This window comes from Stigmatopora nigra, chromosome 18 (assembly GCF_051989575.1).
Source record: "Stigmatopora nigra isolate UIUO_SnigA chromosome 18, RoL_Snig_1.1, whole genome shotgun sequence".
Classification (NCBI taxonomy): Eukaryota; Metazoa; Chordata; class Actinopteri; order Syngnathiformes; family Syngnathidae; genus Stigmatopora; species Stigmatopora nigra.
Window position 1 is genome coordinate 3,658,833 of NC_135525.1, and position 17,148 is coordinate 3,675,980.

The 17,148-nt window shown below is 36.0% G+C and overlaps 1 protein-coding gene across 1 annotated transcript in view; it reads left to right on the top strand.

Moving 5' to 3' along the window:
- The first annotated feature begins 7,613 nt into the window (after positions 1-7,613).
- dnah9 (dynein, axonemal, heavy chain 9) overlaps positions 7,614-17,148 on the top strand; it is a 126,025-nt gene continuing 116,490 nt past the window's right edge. Inside the window, 1 exon segment of the mRNA XM_077739642.1 lies at positions 7,614-7,636. Coding sequence (XP_077595768.1) covers positions 7,634-7,636 — 3 coding nt within the window. The 5' untranslated portion in view covers positions 7,614-7,633.

The window sequence follows — 17,148 nt, forward strand, 5'->3', positions numbered from 1 at the left end:
GCAGTTGCCTGACCACCGATTCAGGGAGGGTGTCCCCCGCCTGGTACTCGTAGTTAGCTGGGATAGGGCCCTTTACCGTCCGCGGTAACTGAGTGTAGCTTCTTGAAGGCAATTGGCTGTGTTGACATTGCTAGAATTTAGCGCCACCCATTTGGCTTTCAAAGCAGTGTTAATCCAAACTAAGCCCAAAAAGCCTCTTCGCATTTCAGAATTCCAGCTATCTTGGAACAAAGTTAATAACTGTTTAAATAGGCCCACCATGACTACAAACGGACAGCACTATAAGGATGTTGATTTGTTGGAAAAGCAGATACACATTTGTTTACTTGGAAAAAGTCATTGGTGAGGAATGTAAGTTGTTTAAGTTGGGATACTTCTTAAATTCTGTTTGTGTTTGTGTGTGGCCTTTAATATGTACAGTTTGCAATTGCCTGAGTCTGTGCGTATATAGATTAAAAAAATTCAAACATCAAATATATTGGCACTTCTAGATCTTTTTGAGTAAACTGTAATTGGGAATAAGTGTGGAATTAGAAACACTTAATTAGTACACAAACAGACTTTTACGTGACATTGAAAAAGACTGGAGACACCTGCACGATATGTGAGATCATTACATTCTCTAAAGGAGGTTGTGTTATACTAATGGAGTCTAATCAGGCAGAGTAAACAAAGAGAAGCCAATTTTGAAATCAAATAACGACAGGTCATCAACAACCCATCTCTGCATGAAAGGCCTGTACAATGTAGCAATTATTGGGAATTGTACGGCTGTTTTAAAAACATGTCTGCAAAACTTATGCCCAAAAGGAAATCAGTATTGAGTATTTGTACCCATTTTTGCTACTGTTTAGCAGATTTCTATTGCCTTTATTATGTTCTGATCTTGGTAGTGAGGGACAGAGAATTCTGAATTAATTAATTTATTTTCTGTACTGCTTATCCTCACAAGAGTCGCAGGGGGTGCCGAAAGGACCCTATCCCCTGCTGACTTCGAGTACCAGGAGGTCCAAAATACTAAAACTGAAATTGGTATTGACGCAAGCAGACAGCTTGGTAGCCTGAAGTACTACTATCACAACATGTGTGGTGAATGATGGTGTGTTGGCTTTGTGCAGCGATCGCACTTGACAGCACATAGTAGATGCTCTAGCGTGACAATGACTGAAATAAAACAGCTTTCAAAAACACACTCTTTACATACAACAGCATACATGCCAGATTACACTTGACAGTATCTGAAAATGCTCCTATTATCTGGAACAAGTATAGATTTATTAAACTTTGGCCATTTTTCTCAAAATAATATGAAGGGGAATGTTTTGAGAAGTATATCAATGCCTTGTGAAATGAAGAATGTGTAATTGTTAAGGAAGGCAATGATCTGGCACGTCATATTCTTCATAATGGTATGAGACAGATTCTTGGTTCACATTTAACCAATTATTGCAAATCTGATTGGACAACAGATGGATTGTGACCCATTACATACTGTGAAAATAATTCTTTCAGAATGTTAATAAATGATAAAATACAGTGTTACTCTATCATTGAATTGTTTAATCTGAAGACAAGCAAGCACCAAGTAAAAATTGTCATAAAGTGGTGGGACTGTTATGAAATAAGAAAAGTAGTACCAAACCAGATGTATTACATCTGTTGGGATTTCTACAACACAGAATAGCAACAGTTGTTATTAAAATTACTCATGTTTTACCATATAATTCGACTTCACAGGAAAATTAGTCTGCAGCATTTTAGCATCACAAATAAGATGGAATTTTCGTGCCAGTACAGTTAACTTGCACTCTAATTGGACACATGTGGTGGGACGTGTTCAAGTAATAATTCATCAACTAAAAACGAATGCACATTGAATGGTAAACTGAGAACATATGTGCTATTAAGCTGCTTGAACTGTCATGTAATACATTAATTTCAACAATAATTTTGCTTACATCAGAGTTATTTAGACAAGATGTAGACGATTCACCAATAGTAAAACAGAAAAAGCAAAACTGATTAAGCTGAATTAACTGTCATGAACTGTTGTCAAACAAGACAAATTGCCCTATTTAATATACAATGTCCTGACTCTATGTCGTTTTGACTTTACAATTTACATATTTCATCCGCTATTAAAACATTGCTTAAAACGTTGCTTAGCTTGTGGGCTTAAAAATCATGTCGAGTCTTTTCTTTTTATTGGTGTTGTTAGGGTTAGTTGAGGTTTTGGTTGTTTTGAATGCCCTTCAACCCTTGTCTGTCTATTTAAACCCTGTGTGTTTTTTTAGCCACCCTACTAAACTATGGCTTCCTGGCACTGAACCCTGCTGAAGTGAGAGGTAGAAGTGAGTGAATAATTATTATTATTTTTTTATAATTGTGAAATAGCGAAAGCGGCGACCCAGCGGAAGAGTGGTTAGTGCATCGACCTTACAGTTCTGGGGTGGAAGGGTTTGATACCAGGTGGGTACTCTCTCTGTGGAGTTTACATGTTCTTCTTGGGCTTGCGTGGGTATTCTCTAGGTACTCCGGTTTCCTCCAAGCATAAAAAAAACAAACATGGCAGGCTAGTGAACACTTTCTCAATTGCCCGCAGGCATTACTATTGTGAACATGTAGTCCCTCTCCTTGTGCCCTGCGATTGGCTGGCCACCAATTCGGGGTGCCCCCGCCTGGTGCACGTAGTATGCTGTTAGAGGCTCCAGCACCACCTGCGACCCTTGTGAGGATAAGCAGTTTATAAAACAAATGAAATAGTCAAGCTTAATGTCATAGCCTTGACCCACTTTTCCAACAAAAGTTATAATAAATATAGAACAATTTAAAAAAAATAGTGCCACTTTAATATTGGCTAATGAATTGGCCAATCCAGATGTCACAGAGTATACACAAAGTTAGGATTGAAACAGACCAAAAGAAAGACATACCATAAATAAATTGGATAAATAATATATTTATGGCATTATTTAATATAAACAGATATTGTTGTAGACCACAAAAAAACTCTTGGATTACCATATGGAGTGTGGTGGCACGGAAGAGTGATTTAGCAGGAAGAGGATTAAACAAATGAAAACAACTCTTTTAAAGTGACATTAGATGTAACTGAATTTTGTAATATAACACTAGATTCAAAATGTAGAATTTTATCACGATAGAATATACCTCTTCATTCATAATAGACCTGTAAGATTATTACTTGAAAGCCATTAAATGAAAGGATAAACAATAAAAGAATAACCTTCTTACAAAAAAATATTCAACCATGTATTTTTAGCCAAACTGTCCATATCCATCATTGGGAGGAAGGACAAATTAAAAATGACTGTAGAACTAGAAGCTTTTCCATCATGGTCCAATCCTATTAATAGGAATTCAGGCATACTTGTGTTTTATCTGTCAAGCAGCACACACAACTGTGGCAGTAGGTTTCCTTAGTTTTGAGTTATCAGCAACGTAAAACCTTAGTTTCCTCTTCCTTGTACTGACAGCTTGGTTCTGCAAGATCCTGAAGCTTGTTCGCAAGTTACTATTTTTATTTTTATTTTTTTGCAAGGTCAAGATCGCTCCAGAGCCACACACTTCCTCCACGACTCCAAGAGATCTTTTAAAACTTTAAAACATAAATTTTCGAATTACTTGAAATTTAGTTTCTCCTCATGTCTATAATAGTGTGTACCTAATTTCCAAATCTACAAAAACATATGACAAGGTTGCAGTTTGGCTCATGGCATTATGCCACAATCATGTTATTAATAGAAGAAACCAGATTGTTTGGATATCATATCCCCATGATAATTAAATCCAAATGATTTGAAATGAAAGCTTATCCAGAACATGACTGCTGGCTGCATTACAGATGAATTGATTCAGTGCATGTAAATAAATACATAGATAAGAGGGTTTGTACATGACTGAAAGCAAACACTAACCTTATTTTTCAGTAAACCCATTGAGGCTAGTTATCATGTTGTTATGAAAGCAGCGTCATGACTCAACCAATATAGACAATGGGATGAATACTCTACCCTTGCAGCTGGATAATGTTGCCACCAAGCACAACAAATGGCATCATGTATTCAAGTTCCTGACAAGTGTGTATAAATGAGAGATAATGTTAGTGAAACAAACAGGGAACGTAACCACTGATTCAGATGTCCACTTTGCAACATTTTTTCCTGACCAGCTTTTCCATCAACAACTTGATTGATTGATTTTAATTTGACATCATTGTACTTACTATCAAAACTCCACTCACAGATGTTGAGTTTTTTTTTCATTCATAGTAATCATCCAAACAAGACAAGTATGTTTCTTCGGCAACCTTCACCCTCTTCATATTATAATATAAAAACTCAATGGATATGCATTATTAAGATTTGAGATTGTTGTAGAAGACAGAAAAGCAGAAATGGGTTAAATGGAATACAACACAATACAATTTCTTAAAAAAAACATAAGAAGGCTAACTTCAGAGTTTGACTAACCTTTGTGAATTTAACTTTTTGCTTTTGGGGAAGGCACATTTTCCATATTCCTATAATTATGGCAACAACAAAAAAAAATTGCCAATTTTAATTAAATATGTGTCAATTATTCATCTGTACATTATAAAAATTCATTAAATGGAGCACCTCTGAGAAATAAATCCTGTCTTGCACATCTCCACTGAGTCACACCTAGCAAGTATGCAATTTGGCAAAATCAATTTTTATGTCAGAACAATGGAGATCATGTTCACATTTCTTTTCCATTTTAACTTTGTCAAAAAATTCTATGACTCACAAAAATGACTTTAACCACATTGTTCAATTTCAATCCCTCTTTTTAGTGCAACATAAAGTGCAGTTGTCTCTGTATTATATAAACCACATTTGCAATTAAGCAAAAAAAGTCATGGACTGTTCTGTTTTTGATTTGAAATTTATGATGATCGCTTATAAGGGTTTTAGATTTAACCCAATGTTTTATTTAGCTCATTGGCTTGTGTACTACAAGTGAAATTGGTAAGAAATTGGAAGCATGTGTTTTTTGCTTGTTTCATTAAGTTTTGAGCTGGCACATTTTCAACTATAATATTGTGTTACATGTTTGCATTGTGTTTCATTCTTATGCCACAAACTAATCTTATGACCTGCTGTGAAAGGCAAGGGTTCGTGATGGGCAAACATGAAAGGAATCAATATGAAGCCTGATCCTGATCAGTGTGTACCTGTGTTCTAATATCCAAGCATATGTCCAAACAAGAAGCAGATGACAGATTGTTAGTGTAACCCAATTTGATTAAATCAGGTGAAAGAGCCAGGTATCATTTTTTTGATCTGAACATGAAGGTGGACAGTTTGGAGGTAACATTACGAGATACCTTACTATGAGTCATCCACCACATGGCAGAAAAGATGGAGTAAAGAGTATATAGTGACCTAATGATGTTGTAATTTACCATTGAGCAAGTCACTTCTAAAAATAACAGTCAGTTTGGACTGAAATAGCAGCTCTATTTGTGTTTGCTGTTTCTGTTGGAAGCCACTGGTGCACTCTCTCCAGGGGATGAGGAGGTTGAAGGGGGTGCATGCTTGCAATAGAGAGCAGGAAGAAGAAAGAGAATGCAATGTTTTGTTTTTCATTCTTTTCCCTCCCCCCCTTAAAAGAGGCGGGGATATCTTGGAAAAATGAAGGGAACTTTTTCCATTCCTACAAAACACAAAGTCTTGTAACTATGTACCCTTTAGTCAGAAATTGGTCTGGACAAACATGTTTTACAATGTTTGTCCCTTAATTTAAGATAGCTAGCAAGTCATCTTTGCTTTTCCAGTATTTCAGACTCTCCACACAACAACGGACTGTAATTATCGCATTTTGAACTGCTTCATCCTCACTAGGGTCACAGGGGGTGCTGGAGCCTATCCCAGCTGACTCCGGGCCTGAGGCGGAGGACACCCTCACTCGGTGGCCAGCTCCAGACAATACTATATCCAATAATATCACATTTTATTGTAGATTTAACCACTAGGTAGGTATTTGTTACTTTGTAAGCATAGGAGGTGAATTAGAACAATAAAAAACATGTTTTTCCATTGTAGTATCATACTTTTATTTCAGAGGGTGGGAACTGATTAATTTGTATTTACAATATTTTGCTGTTTAATACACACCCCCATTTAATATACCCAGGTATATTAAACGGCAGGGGTATATTAAATGGCACACAAACGGGAAGGTACGATCCACTACACACTCTTTATGCCGTGACGGAGTGCATCAATGTTTTGCAGACTAAAACTACTAACTGCCGAATAAAGTCTGACTTGTTTTTTTTTTTTTTTTAATGAACTTAAGTATCTAAAATTATGCCCCTATGAACACCATAGAAATCTTGCCAAAAACGCTGAGTTGCCGTTTAATATACCCAAGTATATTAAATGGCAAAGGTATATTGAATGGCACACAAAAGGGATATTTATCCTGTTATTGTGACGAGTATTTAAGATCAATATGTCGATAAATGAGCAGCTTACTACAACTCATTCATTTTCAAGCAATCCAGCCAGTTCATCATTTAAGATGAAAGATGCAGTCGAACTTTGCGGATAGCCAGATGCACTCATCAAAAGGCCCTGACATGACTCACAATCCATAGGTTACCGAACCCCTTCCGTTACACCTGTTGTTGAGCAATGCAAATTGTGGTCAGTGTCGCAGAAATTCAGATTTGGGCTGTATACAAAAGTGGATTGGATTGGCCCATTTAGAACATCATGAAATACATAATCTAATTTGAAAGCACAAAGATCTGATTTGAGTGATTTTAAGTTGCAGTCTGAACATAACCATAGTATTTTTCTGGAGCACAAAAACAAAAAAAAATCTTCTGAATGACGTGTGTGGTGTGCAAAACAACAGATCTGGAATCTGTAGCCTCTTTTACTTTGACATCTTGTTAAATTGTTGAGTAAAACATAATAATAAGGCCATGATATAGCCACCTCTCCTTTTTCAGAGGAACTTAGTAACGAAGCGGGAGATCATCTTGGTGAAGTGTATGTTTACACAGCTGTTGCAACTCTATACATTGCAATGATTATATGTGTGGTTATGTTTGTGCGACAGCAACAATTGCTTTAGGCAAAAGGAAACTAAGGCAACACTTCACATTATGCTTACACTTTGGCAATATAAAGCCTTTGCTATGCATCTACTGCTACCTCAGAAGATGCAAAATATTCTTCTTGACTTGAACACCACATCTCACATTGTTCTTACACCATACCTGTCAACTTGTACGTTTTATACGTATTTTATACGTTTTTTTACCATTTCAAATCATGTACGCCGCACACCGACCTTTGTACAGGGGAAAAAAATAATTTAAAAAAATTGCCAATATTTATGAAAAACGATCTCAACAAGACCGTTTTGGCTAAAATCCAGATAGTCTTGTAGGCTGGTAGCCAACAACGCTACTGTCATCGATCGTTAGTATTGTCACGGTATACCAGCAAAAATTATCCTCAATGTTTTTTTTTTTTTTTTTTTTGCGGTGCGTACGGCAATATCGATAAATGATGACATGCGCATGCGTAGATATACATAGTAAATATCGTGGACGCAAGCATGGAGGAGCCACATGGTAAGAAGTTACTGCGAGTAAACATGCGCCGTACGGTGTTTGTGCGTTTTTTGGGGGTTTGTACGGGGAATCATAATCATTTATAAGGGCAGTTATCGGCAGATGTTGACAGGTATGTTACACACTGCATGTAAACAGTATTAAAAAGTCAAAAAACGTGCCACTCCCTTTGAAAAGTGTGTAAAAACTAAGAAATAATGTTGATTAGTTTGAAAAAAAAATGGACCGATTACCTTAGATCCTACAATACTTGACTGCTGCAGCTCTAATCTCTGCAAAATACTGCGAAAAAATATATGCATGTGGAATCAAGATTCCAATATGGACTGATCTAATGCATACTCTAGAATTTTGGGGTGGGGCATGGCATTTAAGCCTTTTCAGTAGTCCATAGCATTTTTTTATTTATTTTTTTTGCATTTTTCTTTACTTAAAACATTTTCTGAGCTTCTTGTCTCAAATAGCCCTCAAATGTCCAGTTGCACAGTCATTGTAGAGCTTCTCTTTATATGACTTCTATCTTGTACATGTAGTGGTACCTGTATGAGTGGTACCTCTTTATGATGAAAAACAAAGAATAAAAAATGTAGCTGTGTTAAGCACACTCGCCAAACCCAAGGGTTGAATTCAAAGTATACATATTTATGTTTTGAGAGATGTTTGAATTAGTGGCACTGTGGAAAAAAAGTGACCTAAAAGTGGAAAATATTCTATGCATGTAATCATATTGTGTTGTTGCAAAGTTCATGTAGTGAAAACAGCTACCCAGATCAGATAATGGTAAAATGTACATATTCCTCTTTTAAATGTGATCCATTGGTGATGTCACCACTAATGATATCTGACTCAACTCCAAAAATGAGCAGGGTTGGGAGATTAAAGTACAATGAACCACCTACTGTAAAACAGGTACATGATGTAATAACTTTCAAAAGTATCAGGCCCGGGTCTAAACACGTGAAATTCCAGAGCCAATTGGAAACAGATTTGACCTGACAAGTGTGATAGTAGCATGTTGTTTGAAGACCAGAAAGGAACTTGGTCAGTTACCTGAAGGATCTTGTCATTGTTATGATTTTAGTCATCCGTATTATCCTCAAATGCTGCATAATGTAGGTAGTGATGATTTAAAAAGATGGAGACGAGCCTCAAACTACACCAAGTTGGCAACATAATAAGAGAAACCTTTGTAGCCACTAATGTTTTATTCCAACCAGTTGTTTCTAATTAGTTGCTCCTCCCAGGATCAACTCAGAAGATATGCACCTCCTCAACATCTCTTGTTTCAACAACCATCCTTTTCTTGTTGGACTGACTGCAGCCTAATTTTTTTGCTCCTAACTTTGCTTGCTCCTAGACCTACACTGTCTACTAAAGGTTATTGTGTGAGGTGAAGTTTGTCAAAAGTCCAATTGCAGGTCTGCTGAGCGTCTTTACTTTGTATATGAAAATTATCAGCTGACATGTGAAATTAACCAGGGCCACAGTGTCCGTAATTACAATTCTCATCTCATCTCAAGGGCCGCGATTCAGAAGTTGTTAATTTCAATTCAAAGTCCACACTGTTCAAAATGCTAGCTTTTCCATCGAGGTGAGGATATTGTCAGATGCACGAGTAGGAAGGAGACACGTTTGTAGAAATATCACATCTTAACATAATTATGTGATATTTAGGTGTCAATACCATCATTTGGATTTTAAGTGGGATTTAATTCAAGTAAATGTAATACTTTGACAAATGTCAACAATTGTAATCGTGATACATCGATGACCTATAACCATAGACTGTAAAAAAAAATTCATTGGTGACGTTAAACATTCGCTCCCTATTTCTCATTGTTTACAGAAGTGGCATGCTATCTATCCGTATTTGTGAAGCCCATATATGGGATATTTGAGTGTTGCAGGAGAGATCTGAAAACATTACAATTCTCATCTCAAGGGCTGTGATTCAAAAGTTGTCAATTACAATTCAAAGTCCACACTCCTCATCATGTAACATTTCGGTGTCAATACCATCATTTGAATTTTAAGTGAGATCTAATTCAAGTATATATAATAATTTGACAAATTTCCACAATTGTAATCGTGACCATCGATGACCTATAACCATAGACTGTAAAAAAAAAGAAATCATTGGTGACGTTAAACATTGGTTCCCTATTTCTCATTGTTTACAGTAGTGGCATGCTATCTATTCGTATTTGTCAAGCCCTTATACGGGATATTTGAGTGGTGCAGGAGAGATCTGAAAAGCATCTAATGGTTGTGATCATCACTGTCTCACAAAACTACACCGTGTTCCACTGTAAATTCAGAAGGTTAATGGACAACAACTAAAACACAAGGTTGTCTGTGAGAAATTGTGAACACACACAAAGAAGTCCCTTCATAATCAAACAGCAGGACTTAAATCTTTCCAATCTTTGATTCATTTTCTCAACCGCATTATCCTCACCAGGGTCTCAGGGGGTTCTGGTGTCTATCCCAGATGACTTCCGGGTACAAGGCAGGGGACACCCCGAATGGGTGGCCAACCAATCGGAAGATACGAGGAGACAGACAACCATTTTTGTTTGTTACTCATACCTAGGGGCAATTTAGACTGTCCAACCAGCCTACCATGGATGTCGTTGGGAGAAAAACGGAGTATCTGGAGGAAACCCATGCATGCCCAGGGAAAAATGCAAACTCCACACAGGTGGGCCGACCTGAATTTGAACCCAGGACCCAGAACTGTTAGGCCGGCGCTCTAACCACTCATCTGCAGGGCTGCCCGGACTTAAATCTGAGGTGCAAAAAGAAGAGCTGCAGCCACCGAAGACAAACGGGCAAATAAATCAGCAGCCTGTTCTTCAAAAGCTGCACCAGCACTGCAGATACTCCCCTATTTCAGTAATAGGCTTCATACTAAACTGCTCTTGAGGTTAGGTGAAAACTTAAACTCCAGAAGTCTCTTTCTGTCTAAGCGGCCCAAGTGTGGAAAAGTCTATTTAGTTTTGTTGTCCTGTTTCAGTAAGACATTTTCAAAGGTCAATTGGTGAGTACTCGGTCCTTTGCTTTTATTATATTTTAATTTGATTGAATAACTAAAATAGAGAAATAGAAAGTAGAGAGTACATAATTATAGTCATAACGGAACTTACATATTTATTTATTTTCATACAAAAACTTCAAAGGACTAATAAATTTATAATCTACCCAGAGGTCTAAAGGATTCAATTTAAATTGTCCATCATTCCAAACTGCGTGTCCATCAGTACCTTGACATTCCCAGTAGGTCCTATTTGTCTTTTTTTGCCATACAGCAATAAAGTCTCTTTAACACATTTGCCCTTGAATTAGAAAAACAACTTTGCAATACTTCCCCAAAATTTCAGTTCAATCTCTATTCAGTTTCTTAAGTTAGCTTCCAAAGCCTACAGTTGTGAATCTTAAACTCTGGGCCTTTGAAGTCAGTATCACAATGCATAGTTGAGTGAAATATCTTTATCCTTTTCAACCATACTTTGATCACCACAAAGGAGTGAAATAGAAAACTACTTGAACTGAAATTGGACCAGTCAACCAGAGGACGTGAATTTTGCAATCTTTTATGAATGACGGAACACAATATTATTTCACTATTATTTATATATTTTTCGTTGTTATTCCAGATTGTTTCACTTTATGAAACTCAAGTAGTAGGAAAAAAGCTGCCAAAAATATATCGTACTGTAATGTTGGTGTCAGCTGTTATAGAGAGACAAGACAGATGGCAAAACACCTATGGTTAAGGTTTTATCAGATATGGTTGTTGTATTGTTGGATAGTGGAATGTAATGATGTGGTTGACAGCCTGTCCCAATGAAACTTTACTACACCAGATAATGCCTAAATTGTCATATTTTGCCTCCAAAATTGTTTCTTTTTAAATTGAGATGTACTGAAATAATGTTCCATTGGTGATCATATTTAGAAATACCCTCAGACCAAAGCTAAATATAAGCTTTGATGAGCTTTTCAGGATTTGCGAAAAACATACCTGTCACTTTATGCTTTTCACATATTTTATTCTTTTTTTTAATCATTTCAAATTGTGTTTACCCATTTCAGCTCTAATCCAGATTGTCTCGGTCACTGACAGCAGACAAAAACGTCATTGGCAAACAAAAACAAAATAATACACTAATTTGATTTGATTTCTGGCAGCTCTCCACTATTATTTTTTATCATTTACTTATTTGAGCGACAGTAGTTTGACAGACATATCAACTCATGGGAAAAATGGCTTTGAAGCAGGTTGGAGGGCATTAAGAGCTTTAAGAGACGCCTCAAGGCAGGCTCATGGTATACCCTGAAAGAGAAAGGCTAATATTTTACAGTCAGCTTGGTATTTACCAGAAGCTTGTATCCTTCACCTTAGATCAAGACACAAAGTATAATAACATTCTGAGGATGAGCAATGAAGCAGTTTCTCGTCTCTCTTCCGAGGATAAGGCTCACTTACTTATCTATGAGAGGTTCAGTCATTGGCCAATAGGACTACAAAGAATCGGAGCAAACTCACTCCAAAACAACATTTGGACATTGAAGACTGTGGAAGCCTAGCGTGACGCTTAATTGTGGCATGTGGAAAGTGACACTCTAAACTCTCCGTATTTAAACTGCAATGTACGTAATGCAATAGAAATGCCAATAAAGTGCAGAAATCTTTATTTATAAAACTTGAGAAGGACGACCATTTGATTGATGAAATTGTTACTGACTGCACTTAATAATGCTCTAAATTTGGACCTGATCTTATATCCCTGTTGTGTGCAGGGGAGTTCTGGCCCGTGATTCAGGAATTACCTCAGCTGCTTTTTGCAAGTATGTGCTTGAACACTGGGCAAGAAGGCCAATATCATTCAGAATGTTGAATTCAGCACAGCTGTATTTCAACTAATGGTTAAACATGCTCACTTGTGCACGCACAACTATGTCCTTCTCATTGCTGCAAACTGAATACATAAAAAGTAATTTTGTTGGTAAGGACCTGCTCACACTGGGAGGTATGGGGAGGAGGTTTATGAACCAAGTGGACTGGATTCTTTCAAAGTTTTTTATTTCTTTTTTACTCTTGTTTGAACTGTGACAGGCAAAGCTGTTGATGAAACCATCCATGCAACCATTTATCTCATTTTTTTTCTTCATCAAGGAGATTAGGGAAGTTATATCCGAAAATTAAAATTACAACCGAGACCTGGTAGTCACAGGCCTGACACTTATTCGTAAGAAAACCAGATCTTTGCACAAAAAAAAACACACAGGATTAAGTGGATCTATAAAAATACTACAACTTTAAGCTTGTCCCCTTAGGGGTCACCAGAGTAAAATCAACTTTTTCCACTTCACCCCCATGTTTTGCATAATCTTCCCCTACATCAGGCGTTTGCATGTCCTTCACTACATCCATGGGTCTTCATCTAGATCAATCTTTAGTCATCTTCCTTGACAGTTCTACCTTTGAAATATCTATCACGGAATATCTCTCCTCTCGACATTTCCAGACCACCCAAAGTTGGTCTTTCTGATCTTGTCTCTAAAACGTTTAACCTTAACTGTCTCTCTTTTTATCACGTGTCTACCTGGGATACTTGAAGTTATCTATCTTCATATACATATCAACATATAATCCCTCCAGGATCTTGTCATGTACATACACCTTACTCCTTACCCCTGCTCACCTGCATCCCTCTTTTTTCTAAACCGGACCTCTACTAGTCCAATGTCTCCTAAACATTAATCCTTCAGAATGTGAAAGTAGTAATGTGTATTAAAAGGAAACACATTTATTCATCATCCATTCATCCATTGGGGCGCACTTCAATATCCAAAACTTAAAAATGGACATAGCACTAAATAATGCAGGGCGCCTTATTTGTGGAAAGAATTAAATATCTTTAAACGTCGCTGTGTCCACTTGACTCTCAGAAACACTCAAAAGCGTCGTTCAATAGTTTTAAACGGTCTTTAAATCACACTAAAACAAAATGAAATGTGTTTTTCTCTTTTTTTACTGTGGCAAAACTCACTGCACTCATATCATTATGTTCCAAATGAATAGTTTGCTTTTCTTATGCAACTTTTTGGTAGAATGTCAATTATAGCATTTGATAATACATAATGCAGTCATTTATTGATGAAATTTTAGACTGACATGGACCAGATGTATGCATAAAAAAATAATATTTACATGTTTTTTTCTATGAATGAAATCAGACTTATGAATGTGGTAATCAGTATTGTTTCACATCAGTGGGGTTCAACTGTTCAACTCTGAAATGTACTTTTATTTTTTTTGACAATGTTATCATGTGTATGCTAATTTCTTTCTGTAAACATTATGATGTGTATAGTTGTAGCTTTTATTTGTACTCCTGTGGGGGTTATTTAAGACACACAAATTTAACAGTTTACTTTGGAAAAGAACAAGATCTGTACTCATGCATTCCACACATCACATGAATATTTCATTTGAACGAGAAGCATTCAACGCAGATTTCAATACTTGTCATGATGTGAGACATGCATGGAACAGAGGAGCCTCAACATGTCGTGCAGATATAAGATTTTCTAAATGCATTTCCATTTTGAATAACTTTAAAAAAAAAACATTATTTGCACAGCTGAGAAGCCTTATATATATATATATATATATATATATATATATATATATATATATATATATATATATATATATATATATATATATATATATATATATATATATATATATATATATATATATATATATATATATATATATATATATATATATATATATATATATATATATAATGTACATGTACGTATACGTACACGTACATATATTTCATTGTCAATTTACAAGTACACTTTACCCCACAAATGATATACAGAGGGTCCAACAGTCTTGCATTAAGCATTGCTTTCAATGCGCCGCTATCCAAAACAAAACAAACAAAAGAGAAAAAAAAATTCAAAGATCGTCCTTAATACCTCAAATCAGTTTGGTCCTGAATCTACTGCAGCCAACACAAATACTACACGGTTGCTTTTAAATCAAGAAGGACGTATTGGGACAGCCAGCCAGAGTCCATAGACTGCAGAAGGGAAAACTAAATTATGATGTCTTTCTCATTTGACTTGTCGTTTCAGTACTGAAGAGAAACATTAGAAATCCCCAGATGTTTGAGCCTGCATCTGAAGTAATAGGTATTGTAATATTTTTCAAAACTTTGAACAGCATTTATTATTAAATATTATGCTGAACTTAAGAGAGCGGTGAGCTTAATCGTATTCATCCATGTTTAATAGACCTGTTAACATCGACATTTTACAGTATAAATACAAATAATGCATTTGTGAATGATTAATGAGAACATGTTATTAATGTTATGTTTTGTTGTATAACAAATCTGCCACTCAACACCAGGAAAAAGTTCAGAGCAAGAAAAGTTCAAATGCAGGGAAAGCATTTGGAGATGACCCAGATGAATAGAGAAAAATGCAAAAATATAATTTTACCAATTGCGTTAGTTGTTACTGCGTACACTTTTTAGGAAAGGTGGGACAAACACACGACAATGAATGAATGAAAAATAAAAAGAGAAATTTTTAAGAAGATAATTTATTAATGTATTAAAATAAATAACAAATGTAATATATACAATATGTTCTCGCATATACACCGTATTTATTGCTCAAAAATATGATGACTGAATCAAGGGCACGGCTTATATATGCATACATTACACCTGACATGCACTAAACTGCAAGGTGATGACGAAACACCATAAGCCATAAGGCAAGACAATAGGGCCGATACAGTCTCTTATTTCAAAAGAGCGAAAAGATAAACTGATAAAACGCTAAACTAAATGTATTTTGACGTCTATGAATGAAAAAAAAATCTTCCATAAAATGTGAAAAAACTCACTTACTGTTACCACAGTTAGACGTGCTCTGACTGAGTATCCTTGATACGTGTTTGTAGTGTTGTCCATGACAGAACAGCTCACATGACTTCCTTTTTCAATTCCCGTACATGTAGGCAATGATTTTGAAGGTTTAGCTGCCTGATTGTACTTTTGTGACAAAAGGATTGTCTTGCACCCAAAGAATGTAGATATTTAATGTTTTTTTCGAGAGACAAAGTTGTGCCACCTTTGGGACAAGTGTGCCTCATTGTGCTGATATTTTTCCTACTAAGCGCAAAGTAAGGAAGGAAATGATTTATCACTCCAAGTAAACTGTAAACAGCCTAATGACATGTGGCAATATAAAATGGAAATTTCAAATAAACATAACTGTGTTTGGAGGCACTGCTGGTACAATTGGCCAAACACCGGTTATTTGAGTAATCATTACTAGTCATAACTCAGGACACTGGAGTTGTTAAATAAACAGTATACTTTGGTAAGGCATATACAACAAGGCCCAAATTTACTTTAGTCGTATCAGAGGAATCTGTGAGGTAAAGGACACTCACCAGCTGTGCCAGAAACAGCATCTTTTAATGTCATGGCTTGTCTTTTCATCAACAGTAGGTGCTTTCCTTGAAAAGCACATGATTGTACGCCTTGGTGGCCTGCATGAAGATTTGTAAATGCAAAGTGACACAACAAACACCCAAATTGTTATGAAACCTTCAAAACTCGCCAGTCTTATTTACATCTGCAATCACAAAAGCTCAACAGAACATGGTCACTTTGTTCCAGGTATGTTTTACAACCTGGATGTTTATGTTGAAAGGAAATTAAAAAAAAATGTACCACTTATTTTGACCTTGCAGTGTGAACTTACGAAAGTCACTAAAACGTGTAAAATAAAAAAGATTTATTAGATGAGAAATGAAAAAAAGGATGGGGATCTACCTCACTATTCTAGAAAAGAAGAGTTCTGAATTCAGACAAAAAAAAATCCTCTCCACGTAAGCAGTACGCTTTTAATTCTATTGTACTTTTTGCCCAAAGATAATAAAGACATTTTGATTCTGATTTAAGTCAAATTTGAATCTAAACACACCTGAAATTAATCCCAGCATCTCCTTATTCCAAATTTTGGGACCACTTATTTTGACCTTGCAGTGTGAATTTACAAAAGGCACTAAAATGTGTAAAATTAAAAAGATTTATTAGATGAGAATTGGAAAAAAAGGATGGGGATCTACCTCACTATTCTAGAAAAAAAGAGTTCTGAATTCAGAATAAAAAAAATCCTCTCCACGTAATCAGTATGCTTTTAATTCTATTGTACTTCTAGCCCAAAGATTATAAAGACATTTTGATTCTGATTTAAGTCAAATTTGAATTTAAACACACCTGAAATTAATCCCAGCATCTCCCTATTCCAAATTTTGAGATTGCCGCTGAAGGAATTTTGTTTGGTTCCAATATCCTGTGGATTATTCAGGTTTTACTCAGATATCATGTTGACACTTGCGGGTTGTAGCCTTCATTTCTCTGCGTTGGGCGAATTAAGTTGGTCAGTTCTTTGTTTTAATGCCA